This window comes from Megascapheus bottae, chromosome 28 (assembly GCF_031878675.1).
Source record: "Megascapheus bottae isolate mThoBot1 chromosome 28, mThoBot2.hap1, whole genome shotgun sequence".
NCBI lineage: Eukaryota > Metazoa > Chordata > Mammalia > Rodentia > Geomyidae > Megascapheus > Megascapheus bottae.
In genome coordinates, this window is record NC_143536.1 from 14,393,879 (window position 1) to 14,408,052 (window position 14,174).

At 43.1% G+C, this 14,174-nt stretch overlaps 1 protein-coding gene across 3 annotated transcripts; it reads left to right on the plus strand.

Annotated features, from left to right (window-relative positions):
* Positions 1–249: 249 nt before the first annotated feature.
* Positions 250–13,953, plus strand: LOC150045256 (PRAME family member 20-like). 3 transcript variants are annotated; one of them, XM_090320154.1, is made up of 6 exons: positions 250–504; positions 813–1,145; positions 5,402–5,532; positions 10,147–10,446; positions 10,741–11,352; positions 13,282–13,953. In XM_090320154.1, exons 4-6 carry the CDS (start codon positions 10,157–10,159, stop codon positions 13,832–13,834), a joined length of 1,455 nt encoding a protein of 484 aa, XP_090176280.1. In that variant the 5' UTR covers positions 250–504; positions 813–1,145; positions 5,402–5,532; positions 10,147–10,156; the 3' UTR covers positions 13,835–13,953. The 3 variants fall into 3 exon arrangements, with proteins under 3 accessions (XP_090176280.1, XP_090176281.1, XP_090176282.1); XM_090320155.1 differs by lacking the exon at positions 813–1,145; XM_090320156.1 differs by lacking the exons at positions 250–504; positions 813–1,145; positions 5,402–5,532 and adding an exon at positions 5,821–5,955.
* The last annotated feature ends 221 nt before the right edge of the window (positions 13,954–14,174 follow it).

Here is a 14,174-nt window from a genome sequence, read left to right on the forward strand (position 1 = left end):
AGCTGGAAGTGGCGCTGTGGCTCAAAGTGGTAGAGCACTAGCCTTGAGCGAAAAAGCTCAGAGACAGCACCTAGGCTGGGAGTTCAAGCCTCGTGGCCACCAAAAAAAAAAGAAGAAGAAGAAGAAGAAGTAATATGCATTGAGATAAAAGTATTGGATGATGGGGAGAACAGAGTAACTAAGTGGAATTGTTTACTGATTATTGCATCATAATAAGTTCTGACACCTAAATATATGTCTCCTCCTCGTTCTACCCCCCACCACACCTTGCACCACTTCTTGAGAGACAAACCTTTGCCATTCTCCCTTCCTTCACTTCCAAGCATGTATCTGTGGCTTCTCTTGTGACAGTGATTTCATCTGCAGTAACAGCAGCTTTCTTTGCCTCATTCTCATTCCAGGTTTCTCATACCACTTTCATTTCCTAGTATACAAATTAGCACCTCCAAGACAGCACTGACCAGAGCGAGTGAGAGTTGACATCCTCACCTCCTCCAAGACCTTGTAAGCTGTGCTGCTGCCTTCAGAATGGCATAGTCTATCCTGGGGGTGGGGGGGGTCTCCATCTGTTCCACTCCTTCGTGCTCCTATACCTGCAAATAGTCTACTATAAAACTGAGTCTGGGGCTGGGAAGGTCGATTAGTGGTAGAGTGATTGCCTAGCATGCATGAAGCCCTGGGTTCATTTCCTTGATACCACATACACAGAAAGTGGTACTGTGGCTCAAGGATAGAGTGCTAGTAGTTGTATGAAAACAAATCTGTTTTTTTTTAAGTGTGATTTTAAAAAAATGTCATTTTAATCATTTTAGGCAGATAATTCTCCACCTAATTCATGACATGAACCTCAAAATGGGACTTTAGCTGGACACAGGGAAGCAATCAAGTTAAAGTGAGGTCGTGGGGGTGGCCCTTAACACATTATGACTGGCATCTTTGTAAGAGGAAATTTGGTCTGAGACAGCTGTTCACAGAGGGAAGATGGTATGAAGAGATGTTGGGAGAAGATTATCATCATCAAGCAAAAAGACACCTGAGATAGCTCACAGCCAAGCGAAAGGCCTAGAACAGATCCTACTCTGGTAACTTCCAAGAGAGAAATGGCCCTGCTGACATCTTGATATCACATACTGGACACCAAAACTGTGAGACAATAAATCTGTATTGCTTTAAGACAACCAGTTAGTACTTTTTACAGAAGCCCTGAGGCACTAAAATGCAATAGATTTTGTATCTGTCTTCTTTTCCTTTGTGTGTGTTAGCACTTATCCATTCCATTCTTTTTCATAGATGTCTTCTGTATCATAGTTGCCCTTTATGTATACATAGTCACTTCAGTTGTTTTGATCTCTTATGCCGTGGTGAACATGAACATACGGGTGTCTCGTTGAGTCCGTGTTCTGACTTCTTAGGCATACACCTAGGACTTTTGGACCGTGTGGTTTCTCCATACATTTCCTTTTCAGAAGCCACCAAATATTTCCATGGTACCTGCATATGCTCACCAGCAATGGACAAGCATTACAACTTCTCAACATCTTTTTTTGGGGGGGGGGTGGTATGGAATTTGAACTCTGAACCTGGGAGCTGTCCCTGAGCTCTTCAGCTCAAGGCTACCACCCTACCCCCAGAGCCACAGCCCCACTTCCCCTTTTCTAATGATTGGAGATAAGAGTCTCACGTTCTTTAGTGTCCAGGCTGGCTTTGAACCTCGATCCTCAGATCTCAGCCTTCTGAGTAGTTAGGTGTGAGCTACTGTGCTGCCTGGCTTCAACATTTTTTTCAAAGTCTCAGGCTTGAGCTCAGGGGGTAAGCACTTGAGCTTTTCTCAAGGCCAGCACTCTACCACTTGAACCACAGCACCACTTTTGGCTTTTTCTATGTATATAGTACTGAGGAATCAAACCTGGGTCTTCATGCATGTAACACAAGTACTCTGACACTAGGCAAAACTCCCAGGCTCTTTTTCTCTTTTGATTTGGATCAGTCCTAGAGCCCCAATTAACCACCAGAAAACCTGAAGTGGCACTGTGGCTCCAAGTAGTAGAGCACTAGCCTTGAACAAAAAGCTCAGAGACAGCACACAGGTACTAAGCTCAAGTCCTATGACTGACCGCCCCCCCAAAAAAGAAAAGAAAAATAAATAATACTCAGCTATAAGAAAACTGTTCCTGTTGAGAGAAAAGAGCTTGAATTGAGTTTGCTTGAACTTAGATCTACAACCATGTAATTGCATTCACTCAGTGAACATGCACACTGAATTCTTAGTATATGTCAAGCTCTGCCTGGAAGCTAGTGAACAAACATCTAAAAACATCTAAAAATTGATCACTGGTAGAAGGGAGACAGTCAAGAAGAAAACAAGAGGACCGGGAGTTTGGCCTAGTGGTAGAGTGCTTGCCTAATATGCACAAAGACCCGGGTTCAATTCCTCATACCACATACATAGAAAAAGCCAGACGTGGTGCTGTGGCTCAAGTGGTAGAGCACTAACCTTGAGAAAGCCCAACGACAGTGTTCAGGCCCTGAGTTCAAGCCCCAGGACTGGACAAAAAAAAAAGAAGAAAACAAGAATTTTAGGTAGTAATAAAAAGCCACAGAAAATGGAAGAGGTAATAGGCAAGAGTATGAATTCAAAAAAGAAGTGTTCTGATTAGGAGAGTGGGTTTCAATGAACGACCTGAGAGCAGTAGTGAGTTCTCAGGTGAGTATGTGAGTGGCTCATGCCTGTAATCATAACTGCTCAGGAGGTGGAGATGTAAGGAAAACAGTTTGAAGCCAGCCTGGACAGGAAAGTCCATGACACTGTTATCTCCAATAAACCCCCAAAAAAATTTTTTTTAAAAAGGAAGTAGATCTATGGCTTCTTGTAGAGTGTTAGTAACCTTAAGGAAAAAGATAAGGAACAGAGCTCAGGCCTTAGCTGAAACCACCCTACCAGTATATAAAAAAAAAAAAAAAAGCCCTAGTGCAATGATGGCTGCCTGTGGTCCCAGTGATTCAGGAGGCTAAGGTAAGAGAATGCTTAAAACCCGGGAATTAAAAACAAAAACAAAAAAACAGCCTGAGGGCCAGGAGTTTGGCCTAGTCATAAAGTGCTTCCCTAGCATGCACGAAGACCAGGGTTCAATTCCTTGGTACCATATACATAGAAAAATGCCAGAAGTGGTGCTGTGGCTCAAGTGGTAGAGCTCTAGCCTTGAGGAAAGCCCAAGGACAGTGCCCAGGCTCAGAGCCCAAGCCAAAAAAAAAAAAACCTGAGCAACATAATAAGACCCCATCTTAAAAAATAAAATAAGTCAGGTGCAGTGGCTCACACCTGTAAGTTCTAGCTGCTCAGGATGCTGAGATCTGAGGATTCTGATTCAAACCCAATCCAGGCAGAAAAAAGTCCCTGTTATTCTTATCCCTAACTAACCACAAGAAAAACTGGAAATGGCACTGTGGCTCAAAGTAGTAGAGCCCTAGCCTTGAGGCAAAAAGCTCAGAGAGAGTGCTCAGGCCCCACCACCAAATTAATTAGTTATCTGTATATGTATGTATATGTGTGTGTGTGTGTGTGTGCGTGTGTACATAAAGAGTTCTCATTGGCAGAGCAAACTACATGCTATAGTTCAAATTAATAATGTCTCCTACAAGCTGGGTCCTGGTGGCTCATGCCTCTAATCCTAGCTACTCAGGAGACTGAGATCTGAGGATCTCGGTTCAAAACCAACCCATGCAGAAAAAGTCTGTGAGACTCTTATCTCCAATTAACCATTCAAAAATCAGAAGTGGTGCTGAGGTTCAAAATGTTAGAGAGTTACCCTTGAGCAAAAATAGCTCAGAAATAACACCCAGACTCTGAGGTGAGCCCCAGGACTGGTAAAAAAAAAAAAAACAAAATTCAATGTACTGAATCGTGTCTCTTTCTTCAGTCTAGTGTCTGATATGCAGTGACTCATCACTAAATGATAGCTATTATTCGTGTGTGTGTATGTGTGTGTGTGTGTGTGTGTGTGTGTGTGTGTGTGTGTGCTCTCACACACTGATCCTAAGGCTTGAACTCAGTGCCCAGGAAGCTGTTCCTGAACTTTTGTCCTCAAGGCTGGTCCTCTACCACTTGAGCCACAACTCCACTTCCAGCTTTTTGGGTGGTTAATTGGAGATAAAAGTCTCACAGGCTTTCCTGACTGGGCTGGCTTGAAGCCACTGTCCTCAGATCTCAAACCCCTAAGTAGCTAGGATTTTAAACTATTGAAACAGTACTTATTTTTCTGTGTGCCAGTACTGGGACTTGAACTCAGTCTGGGTGTTGGCTGATCTTTTATGCACATGAATAGTACTCATTTGAGCCACTTTTTCACTTGTGGGGTTTTTTTGTGATTAATTGGAAATGAGAGTCTCATGGGCTTTCCTGGCCTGGGGTTGGCTTCAAACCACAATTCTCAAATCTTAGCCTCCCAAGGAGCTAGAATTTATAGGCATGAGTCACTGACATGCTGGCTGTATTTATTTTTAGTCCCATTTAGAGGTTGCCTAATCATTTTATTCAATCCACATACTTTAACATGGTATGACACACTGCTGAATATGGGAAAATCTTCACCACATGCTTCCACACATTAATAAAGGGCTAAATGTGGAAAGATAAAAGCATTAATGGCTGTAAATGAATAACTAAGGGAGTTTGTGGGTCACACTGATATGAGAAGTAAATAGTAAGGAAATAGGGATATCCTAACAACTCCATAGGCATTTTCTTTCACTCTCATTCGTCTGTCTCCTCCCATTGTCACTCACCACCCTCAAAGGAGCCCGCCCCACTTTCTTGTAATTCCTTTTACCATTTCCATTTATAATCTTTTTTGGGGGGTTTGGCAGTCATGGGGCTTGAACTCAGGCCTTGGGTTCTGTCCCTGAGCTTTTGCGCTCAAAGCTAATCTTCTACCACTTCGAGCCACAGCTCCACTTCTGGTTTGGAGGTGGCTCATTGGAGATAAGAGTATTGTGGATTTTTCTGCCCAGGCTGGCTTCAAACCATGATCCTCAGATTTCAACCTCCTAAGTCTGTAGGGTTACAAGATTTATATATCTTTAATAATTACTTCTAGGGGTTATCTTTGCATTTGTCTGTTGACCATAAAAGTACCTTTTTATTTCTCTTTTTAAGGGTCCTAGGCTTTAAATTCAGAACCTCCCACTTGTTAGGTAGGCATTCTACAACTGGAGCCATCCCCCTAGCCTAAAAGTATCTTTTAACACCATCGTCCACCTTTTAGCAAGCACTGTACATCTACCAAGATAAGTCTATAGCTATGTCAGAAATTAACATCTCAGAAGTCATTGTGGGACTTACCTTCATGGATATCAGCCTTATCAGCATCTTTTGCCTTTGTTTTTGTGCTGTTTTCTTTTCTAGGTGGTGCATCTTACAGACTCATCTCTCCCATAGCCATTTGACATTTGTCAGGAGACAGAGCTGCTGCAGGTCCATAGCAGAGCCCTTAGGGAAGGGAGTGGAAAATTATATTCATTTGCGTAAAATATCTGGTAAGATTAACATCTCCTGAGTATTCTTCTCTTAGTTGTTCTTTTTAAAAAGTTGTTTCTTCATAAATATCCCCTATGACCCAGCAAACCCACTCCTGGGCATTTACCCAAATGTCCATAAATAAGAACATACTAAATCTACTAGCACAACGATGTTCATTGTAGCATTATTTACCATAGCTAAGATATGGAACCAACCTAGATGTCCCTCAGTAGATTAATGGATCAAGAAGATGTGGCATTTACTAGCACAACGATGTTCATTGCAGCACTATTCACCATAGCAAAGATATGGAACCAACCAAGATGCCCCTCAGTCGATGAGCGGATCAACAAGATGTGGTATTTATATACAATGGAATTCTAAGCTGCTGTCAGAAAGAATGAAATGGAAGGACTTGGAAAAAAATAATATTAAGTGAAGTAAGCCAGACTCAAAGGGACATAGGCTCAATGGTTTCCCTCATTTGTCATAATCAGTAGATACTTTGGGCTCTCCTAGCAGAGATTTACACTAGAGCAAAACCTAAATACACAAGGCCATATAGTATGATGCTAAATGAAAGGACCTCCAGGATATAGATACAAAAGCCATATAATGAGTGATTGCTGTCCTTAATGTACTATGTTATCTCTCATCTCTTTTGCTGTCCCTTGGTTATCTCATATGGTTACAGTATTTCACCTTATTATCTGATATATTATATATGCTTATTTGGTTATTTGAAATTGGATAGGGAAGGGGGAAAACAAGATGAGGGGTGGGGGGGGGAATGAGGACCAAGACATGAGAAAGGGTATCAATGTTTGTGAAGTAATGCACCTTCTATATGGTGAATATAATGCAACCCTTCTAATGATTACAATAATAAATATATGAGAGAAAAAATAAAAAGATGTGGTACTTATATACAATGGAATTCTATGCTGCCATCAGAAAGAATGACATTAGCCCATTCATAAGGAAATGGAAAGACTTGGAAAAAAATCATATTAAGTGAATTAAGCTAGACCCAAAGAAACAGGCTCCATCATTTCTCTCATTTGTAATAATTAGTATATGACTAGGATTCTCCTGCAGAGGATCACAGTAGCTCAAAAGCTATGTATGTATGACCATATAGGATGAGGCTAAGCAAAATGAACTCCAGGATATGGAAACAAGAGGTTTATCTTTGAGATTGTTGTTCTTAATGTACTATGTGAAATTTTCTTTTCTTTTTTCCCCTTTTATGGTTTATCTCATGTTACTGTATCTGACTTTGGTATATTGTATATATGTTTGTTTGTTTATTTGAAATAGGGAAGGGAAAAGGAAGAACAAGATGATTGGAAGGATGTGGGATGGGGGAAAGTGGGAGAAAAACATGGAAAGGGGTATTAATGTTCAAGAAATTACGTACCTACCACCTGATGAATGTAACTGTAACATCTCTATACATCATGCCACCAGTAAAAAACTAAATAAATAAAATTTTGTTTCTTCAAAACAGATTCCCAAAAATAGCCTGGCTATAGTAATATTTGTATCTTTTCCCTATCTATCCTTTCAACCTATTTAGATGTGTTTCTTTTTATTTTGTTTGATTATGTTTAAATTTTGTTGTTCTCTTTTTATTCTTTTTTATTATAAAGGTGATATACAGAGGGGTTACAGTTGCATACATCAAGTAATAAGTACATTTCTTTCTTTTTTTTGTCAGTTGTCGGACTTGAACTCTGGGTCTGGGTGTTGTCCCTGAGCTCTTCAGCTCAAGGCTACCACCCTACCCCCTTAGCCACAGCGCCACTTCCAGTTTTCTGGTGATTAATTGGAGCTAGGATTACAGGCCACTGCCACCCAGCAAGTACATTTCTTTTTTAACAGCATCACCTCCTCCCCTATTTTCTCCCAGTTTTTCCCCCTCTTGAGCTGTCTATTCTATTTTTTTAATAGAACTGTGGTTTGTGCTCATGCATCCTAGGCAAGTGCTCTACTACTTGAGCCATGCCAGAGTACTAGAGACTGAACTCAAGGCTTGAGCATCATAGGCAAGCACCCTTCCCTCAACCTAAGGTCCATCATAGGGCTTAAATTCAGGGCCTGAGCGCTGTCCCTAAGCTCTTTTGCTCAAAGCTAGAACTTTACCACTGTGAGTCACAGTGCAACTTCTAATTTTCTGGTGGTTCATTGGAGACAAGAGTCTAACGGACTTTCTGCATAGGCTGGCTTTGAACCTTGACATTCAGATCTCAGCCTCCTGAGTGGCTAGACTACAGGCGTGAGCCACTAGTACCTGGCTGGCAAACACTCTTGCACTGAGCTATGTTTGTGCCTTCTTAAGTTTTTGAGGCAGGGTCTTGCTATGTAACGTTTGTGGTTATTAAGAATCTTTGTGATTGGAACCTTATAATAATAATGATGATGATTACTATTTTCAAGTTGTCATCACTAATAGAGAAACCTGATGGATGGGTGTATGGATAGTACTCTGACATCCAGAAACTTTGATGAACTGTGTTTCTTTAAATTTGTCTATGATTATCTTTCATATGCTATTGAAGTGTCATACGATCTGCATGTATTGTTAGGGCTATATTTTTTTTCTTTTCTAGTATTTGATCTTTTTTTTCTATTCCAGCACTTTTTCTTTCTTTTGGTTAGATTTGTTTTGTTAGATTGAATCCCATGGGGCTGGGAGTTTGGCCTAGAGGTTAAGTGCTTGCCTAGCATACACATAGACCTGGGTTTAATTCCTCAGTACCACATAGAAAAGGCCAGAAGTGGTGCTGTGGCTCAAGTGGTAGAGGACTAGCCTTGAGCAAAAAGTGCTCAGGCCCTGAGTTCAAGCCCCAGGACTGGCAAAAAAAATCTAAAGAAGTGATTAAACTCGAATACTTTTATGCTAGGTATGATGAAGAGAATCTGAGAGATCTGATACAAAGGGGGAGTATAAACTAAAGGTACTGAACTGAGGGAAGCAGCCAGAACTAAACTATATGTTTAGTTCTTCTTGGCAGTCTTATATCTTCATGAATAGATCATTTGTTTCCTGGGGTATAGAGAAGTTACCTTTCACAGGAGAATCTTTGAATCTGTTGCAGGGAAGGTCAGAAAAAATCTTTCCTGTATATACCATCCCTTAATTTCTGTCATCCTAAAATATTGAAGAGGTCATATTTTAATGTCCTAAACCCCATCAAGAGTCTACTAGAAGCATCCACAAAGATTGATGCAAGGATTTCAGTAAAGGAAACACCTAGGAGGAAAAATGAGGAGGAACTAGGGAAAGCATAGAGTCTGTAGGCCTACATGTGTCACTTCCTGTCAGAATAGAGCAGAGCTGGAGGGGACATTAATGGAGATGAGAGAGATCTCATCAAGAGATCTATCAAGGCCCTCCTGACAAAAGCAACTGATGGGCCCGGAACGTGGCCTAGTGGTAGAGTGTTTGCCTAGCATGCATGAAGCCCTGGGTTTGATTCCTCAGTACCACAAACACAGAAAAAGCTAGAAGTGGTGCTGTGGTTCAAGTGGTAAAGCACTAGCCTTGAGAAAGGTCAAGAACAATGCCCAGGCCCTGAGTTTAAGACTTACAAAAAGAAAAAGGCAACTGGTGAATGAATGGCATCTCGTGGGCTGGGTCTGCCACAGTCACTGGTCAGGACAGGATGCAGAAGGCATGGCTTAGACTCCAAGATTGCCCTTGAATCCTAAGGGCAGCTACATTTCCAGAGATGGAGATACAGGATGCATTCTCATAGTGATCACACCATCTTTATCTTGGTCCTGACCTTCAAGACATAATAAATCATCACTACAGCTCGTATGCAAGAACTTCCCTACTATTCTGTCACTGATCTTCTTGAATGTTTTGACACAATTACATGAATAATCATTCTAACATTAACCATCCTTGCATTCATGTCAGTTGCATTTCATTACTTTTTTTTTGACAGTCCTAGGGCTTGAAGTCTGGATACTATCCCAGAACTCCCAGAACTTGATGTTAGAGGTAAAAATCTCATGGTCATTGCTGATCAGATTCAAACAACAATCCTCAGATCTCAGCCTTCTGAGTAGTAGGCAGTCTCCTGAGCCACCAACACCTAGATTCTTGCTCTTTTAGATGATATTTATGTTTAATTTGCCAGCAGTTCACTAAACATGTGGCATCTAACCTTGAAAATGAGATGGCCTAGTTATTGTTATTTCTTGTATGGTTCTTGCCTCGCATTGTTGCCAAGGCTATAATCTCACTCTAAAGAGTAGACTGCAGGATTTGTAAGAAGGAATATTGATTTCAGACTTGCATAGATTCCAGACCTCATCTAGCCACACACAACTATTTAAATTAATTGAAGTGAAATAAAATAGAAAATTAATTCCTCAGTCACTCTAGTTACATTTCAAGTGCTTACCAGCCATGTGTGAGTGATGGCTCCCACACTGGAAGAATCTAGAACATCTCCCTGTGCACCAAGCCTGGCTCTGTGGCCTGAGTAGACTAGAAAGGGAGATGAGATAGGAATCCATTTCGCTGTGATGATTATGAAAGGCTTGTTTCTTCTGTGCAATCTGGGATGGGTGCTGAGAAATATGTCTTTTGAGAATTTCTACCCTTCCTACATCAGGTTCGTGGAAATGAGCAACCAAGCTCTACCCAAACTTTTGGAACTTGCAGCCCACAGCCTACTAAGCAATGAAGCCTCAGCTATACCTGCACTGGAAGAGTTCACAGTGGACCTCTTCCCACCATTACTCACTGCTGCCTTTGCTAAGGGGCACAAGAAGGCTCTGACGGCACTGGTACAGGCCTGGCCCTTCCCCTTTCTGCGGCTGGGCTCTCTGATAGTGCAATGGCCCAACCAAGAAAGTGTGCAGGCTGTGCTGGATGGGCTGGAGGCTTTCCCTACCAACAGGACCTGTCTCAGGTAAGAGGCACAGAGTTAGAGGGAGGTAAACTGATAGGGGAATGTTAAGTCCTAGGTTCAAACCCCAGGATTGGCACACACACACACACACACACACACACACACACACACACACACACACACACACCTGTGGTTTTCTGGGCTAAGCAATTGATGTTGCAACTGAAGGACATTGGAGAGGAGGCCTCTTCTCTTCTCCGGAGCATGGTACAAGTATAGGAAGAATAGGGGCTAAGCTGGCTCCCCGACAGTGTCCGAATCTCATCACATCCCTTTCCTTTCACCCCATTACAGGAGGTCGGAACTAAGGGTGCTGGATTTGACTCTGGACTTTGAGCAGGTCCAGAGTAAAGGAGTTTCTGAGGCCTTAGCCAAGTTTCCATTTTGGTTACCATCAACAGTCAAGGCACAGATACCCCAGACCCTGGCCAGGCGCAAGCCAGAAGATGTAAGAAAAGGACCAAAGCAGCCCTGGGAGCCAGTAGAACTACACATTGATCTTTTCTTGCGTGGACCCTTCAAGTTAGATACATTCCTTTCAAGCCTCCTAACAAAAGTGGAGCAAAGTGGCGGGTTTCTGCGCCTCTGCTGTAGGAAGCTACATATTGAAGAAATGCCCTTCAACAGCCTGATAGGAATCCTCAAGGCACTGGAACTGAACTTCATCCAGGAGCTGGAGGTATTCGACTGGTTCCGGGCTCTATCTGAGCAGAGACTATTTGCCACCCAGCTGGGGAGAATCTGCACCCTGCACAGCCTCAAGCTGGCCTATTACCACTGGTCCTTTTCTCCAGATGGAGAGGGCTCCTCCAGCTACTTCCTCTCCCAGCTCAGCAAGCTGAGCCACCTCCGGAAGCTCCACTTGTCTTATTCCTATCTCTCAGGCAACTTACAGCAAGTACTCAGGTGGGCAGAGGCCTCTACCTATCGAGGTTCCCAGGACAGCCCCAAAGTCAAGTCAGGGCAGGGAGCATAACAGGAAGTGGATCCATTCTCATGGATTCTAAGATGCAGCTTGAAAACCTATGTATGGTTGGTGCAGCTGGTGAGTGGGGGTGGGAAAGATTCATATTGTTTTTATAAGAAAATTCCAACATTTAGCTTACATTGTAATTGATTCACAAATTGCCTAAATAGAAGTCTATAAACTAGAAGAAGAGTTCCAGTAAGTAGAAACAAAGGAGTAGAGGAGAAAGAAAAAAAGCAAACAAGCAAAAAAAAAAAAAAAGAATTAGGAATTTGGGCATTTTGATGATGATGATGTTGAGATTAGATGTTACTATGTAATCTAGGCTAGCCTCCAACTCTTTATCCTCCTGTCTCAATCTCCTGACTGTTAGAATTACAGTTATCCCCTCCCATATCCACTCAGATTGCTCTTCTCAAGGATTTTCCCCCTTAAGAGAGAGCTTCCTTAATCCTAGCTACTCAGGAGGCCGAGATCTGAGGATCACAGTTCGAAGCCAGCTTGAGCAAAAAAGTCTGTGAGATTCTCATCTCCAACTAACCACCAGAAAACCAGAAGTGGAGCCATGGCTCAAAGTGGTAGAATGCTGGCCCTGATCCTAAAAACTCAAGGAAAGCACCCGGCCCCCAAGTTCAAGCCCCACAAATGACCAAAAGCGATGGGGTGGGGGAGAAGAAAGGAGAGGCTTCCTTATTATGCATGTTCAAGAAAATCTGAGTCCCTTCTGACTGACTGCTGTGAATCCATGAAAAAAATGGCCCATTTCAAAATTGAACTGGATTATGTGACACTTAGCACCAGCAACACCATTCTGGTTTTGCTTTGTCTACTTAGAGCCTAGGACAAAGGTTTAAACCAAAACGATAATAACCTCCTGTGAGTTTTGTTCAGGAATACGTTCACTGGACAGTTCTCTTTAGGTATGGCTCTGTGCTGTGCTAGGCGAAGAAACATAAGTCAGAGCTCTCCTATTGGAGTGCCTGTTTCCCGGATAGACAAGTAAAAAGGCTGTGCAAGGTGCACATAATACAACGGTCTTAGTTCTTAGAAATTTCCTGGGGGGGGGGCATTTGGTAAATTGAGGCTGATTAAATGCGAGCTTGAATGGCAGCGTCCCCAAAGCCAAGCCTGAATAGTAGCAGACTCGTCCTATAGATTCCATATCGTCAGGCAAGTTCTTTCCAAATGGCTCCTCTGAGCAGTCATCTTGAGTGTATCCCATGTGGGTATCTAATTCACCAAAAAGAAATATAGAATTGGAGAGTATGTTAGCTTTTCCATCACTATGGCAAAAATACTTGAGATAATCAAAGGAAGGAAGGGTTAATTTGAGTTCAGAATTTCAGAGGTTTCAGTCTATGGTTGGTTGACCTATTGTTTTTAAACCTGAGGTGAGGGAATAGAACCATTTACTTCATAATAACCAGGAAGCAGACACTGAGGAATGAGCCAGTATCCAGGATCTCCTTTAAGAGACCTAACTTCCTGACACTAAGCCACACCCACTTCCAGTAGTACCACAATCTGGTATCAGGCCTTTATCAAAACCATAGCAGTGGTGTTGGTAGGGTACTTGGTAGGTATATATATATGAAGGCAGAGCCAGGCCTTAAACCATGAAAGGACATAAAATTCTAAACTTGCTGGTGAATGTGTATCTAGATGAGGAGGCAACATTAAGTTACAGGGCTAGGCTGTAGCTCAGTGGCAAAGCACTTGCCTAACAAGTGCAATGTCCTGGGTTCCATCCCCAGTACCAAAAAGAAAACAGAGAGAGAGGGGAGGGGAGAGACTAGGTTCCTCCATAGGCGAAGCAGATGTCCACAGGGCCTGGCCTTCCCCTGAGTCAGTGAAACTTTTCTTCTCAGCTGCCTGCAGGCCCCACTGCATGCCCTGGAGATTCGCTCTTGCACACTTCTGGACACTGACATCAACTACTTGTCCCAGAGCCTTCATGCCACCGCCCTGAAGAAGCTGGATCTGAGTGGTAACAACCTGTCCTACATGGTCCCTGGACCCTTAGACACTCTGCTGGGGAAGATCTCAGGGACCCTGCAGCACCTGGACCTGAACCACTGCCGGCTAAAGGACATTCACCTCAGTGCCATTCTGCCAGCCTTGTGCTGCTGCTCCCAGCTCAGCTCTCTGGGCCTATCCGACAACCCCATTTCCAAGGCCGGCCTCCTGAGCCTGCTAGAGCACACCGCAGGACTGCTGGAACTGAAGCGGGTACTCTACCCAATCCCCATTGAATGCTGTGTTTACTTGCATGGCCTCTCCTGGGGCCCTGTCAACAAAGGCAAGCTGTGCCAGGTTCAGGCTGAGATGCAGAAGCTACTACAGACTGTGCAGCGGGTGGACATGCAATGGAGCCCCCCACTGCCCTCACCCTTGCCAGTGAGACTAGTGCAGCTGGACTGAGGTGGGGGTGCACAGAGCAGGTTCTAGAGATTGTAGTCAGAGAGGAAGGTGGAAACCCATAGCCACAGACCATCCTGTCAGGAGCATAAGCTTTGCAGGGAACATAAAAGAACCTCCCACCAGAAGGGTCCAGTGCTTTCTTCCTCTTTTTATCTCATTCCTCTCCGTCAGCCCAAAGTTTCCCTGTTTCAAGTGTCCCTTCCATTCGAACATTTTATCAAAGTTGCCCTGCTGTCAAGTGTTAAGAATTAGAGGGCTATCGGGCTCTGTTGCCCTTAGCCCCATGGGCATTGCCTGGACTCAGCCCATTCTTCTGGAATGACTACTCACTCCATCTCTC

What these genes read in the sequence shown, in the direction of transcription:
- LOC150045256 (XM_090320154.1), top strand. Translation starts at nt 10,157, where the DNA reads ATGAGCAACCAAGCTCTACCCAAACTTTTGGAACTTGCAGCCCACAGC. An exon ending in ACCAACAGGACCTGTCTCAG is followed by an intron (nt 10,447 to 10,740) that starts GTAAGAGGCACA and finishes ACCCCATTACAG; the next exon opens with GAGGTCGGAACTAAGGGTGC. An exon ending in AACTTACAGCAAGTACTCAG is followed by an intron (nt 11,353 to 13,281) that starts GTGGGCAGAGGC and finishes TTTTCTTCTCAG; the next exon opens with CTGCCTGCAGGCCCCACTGC.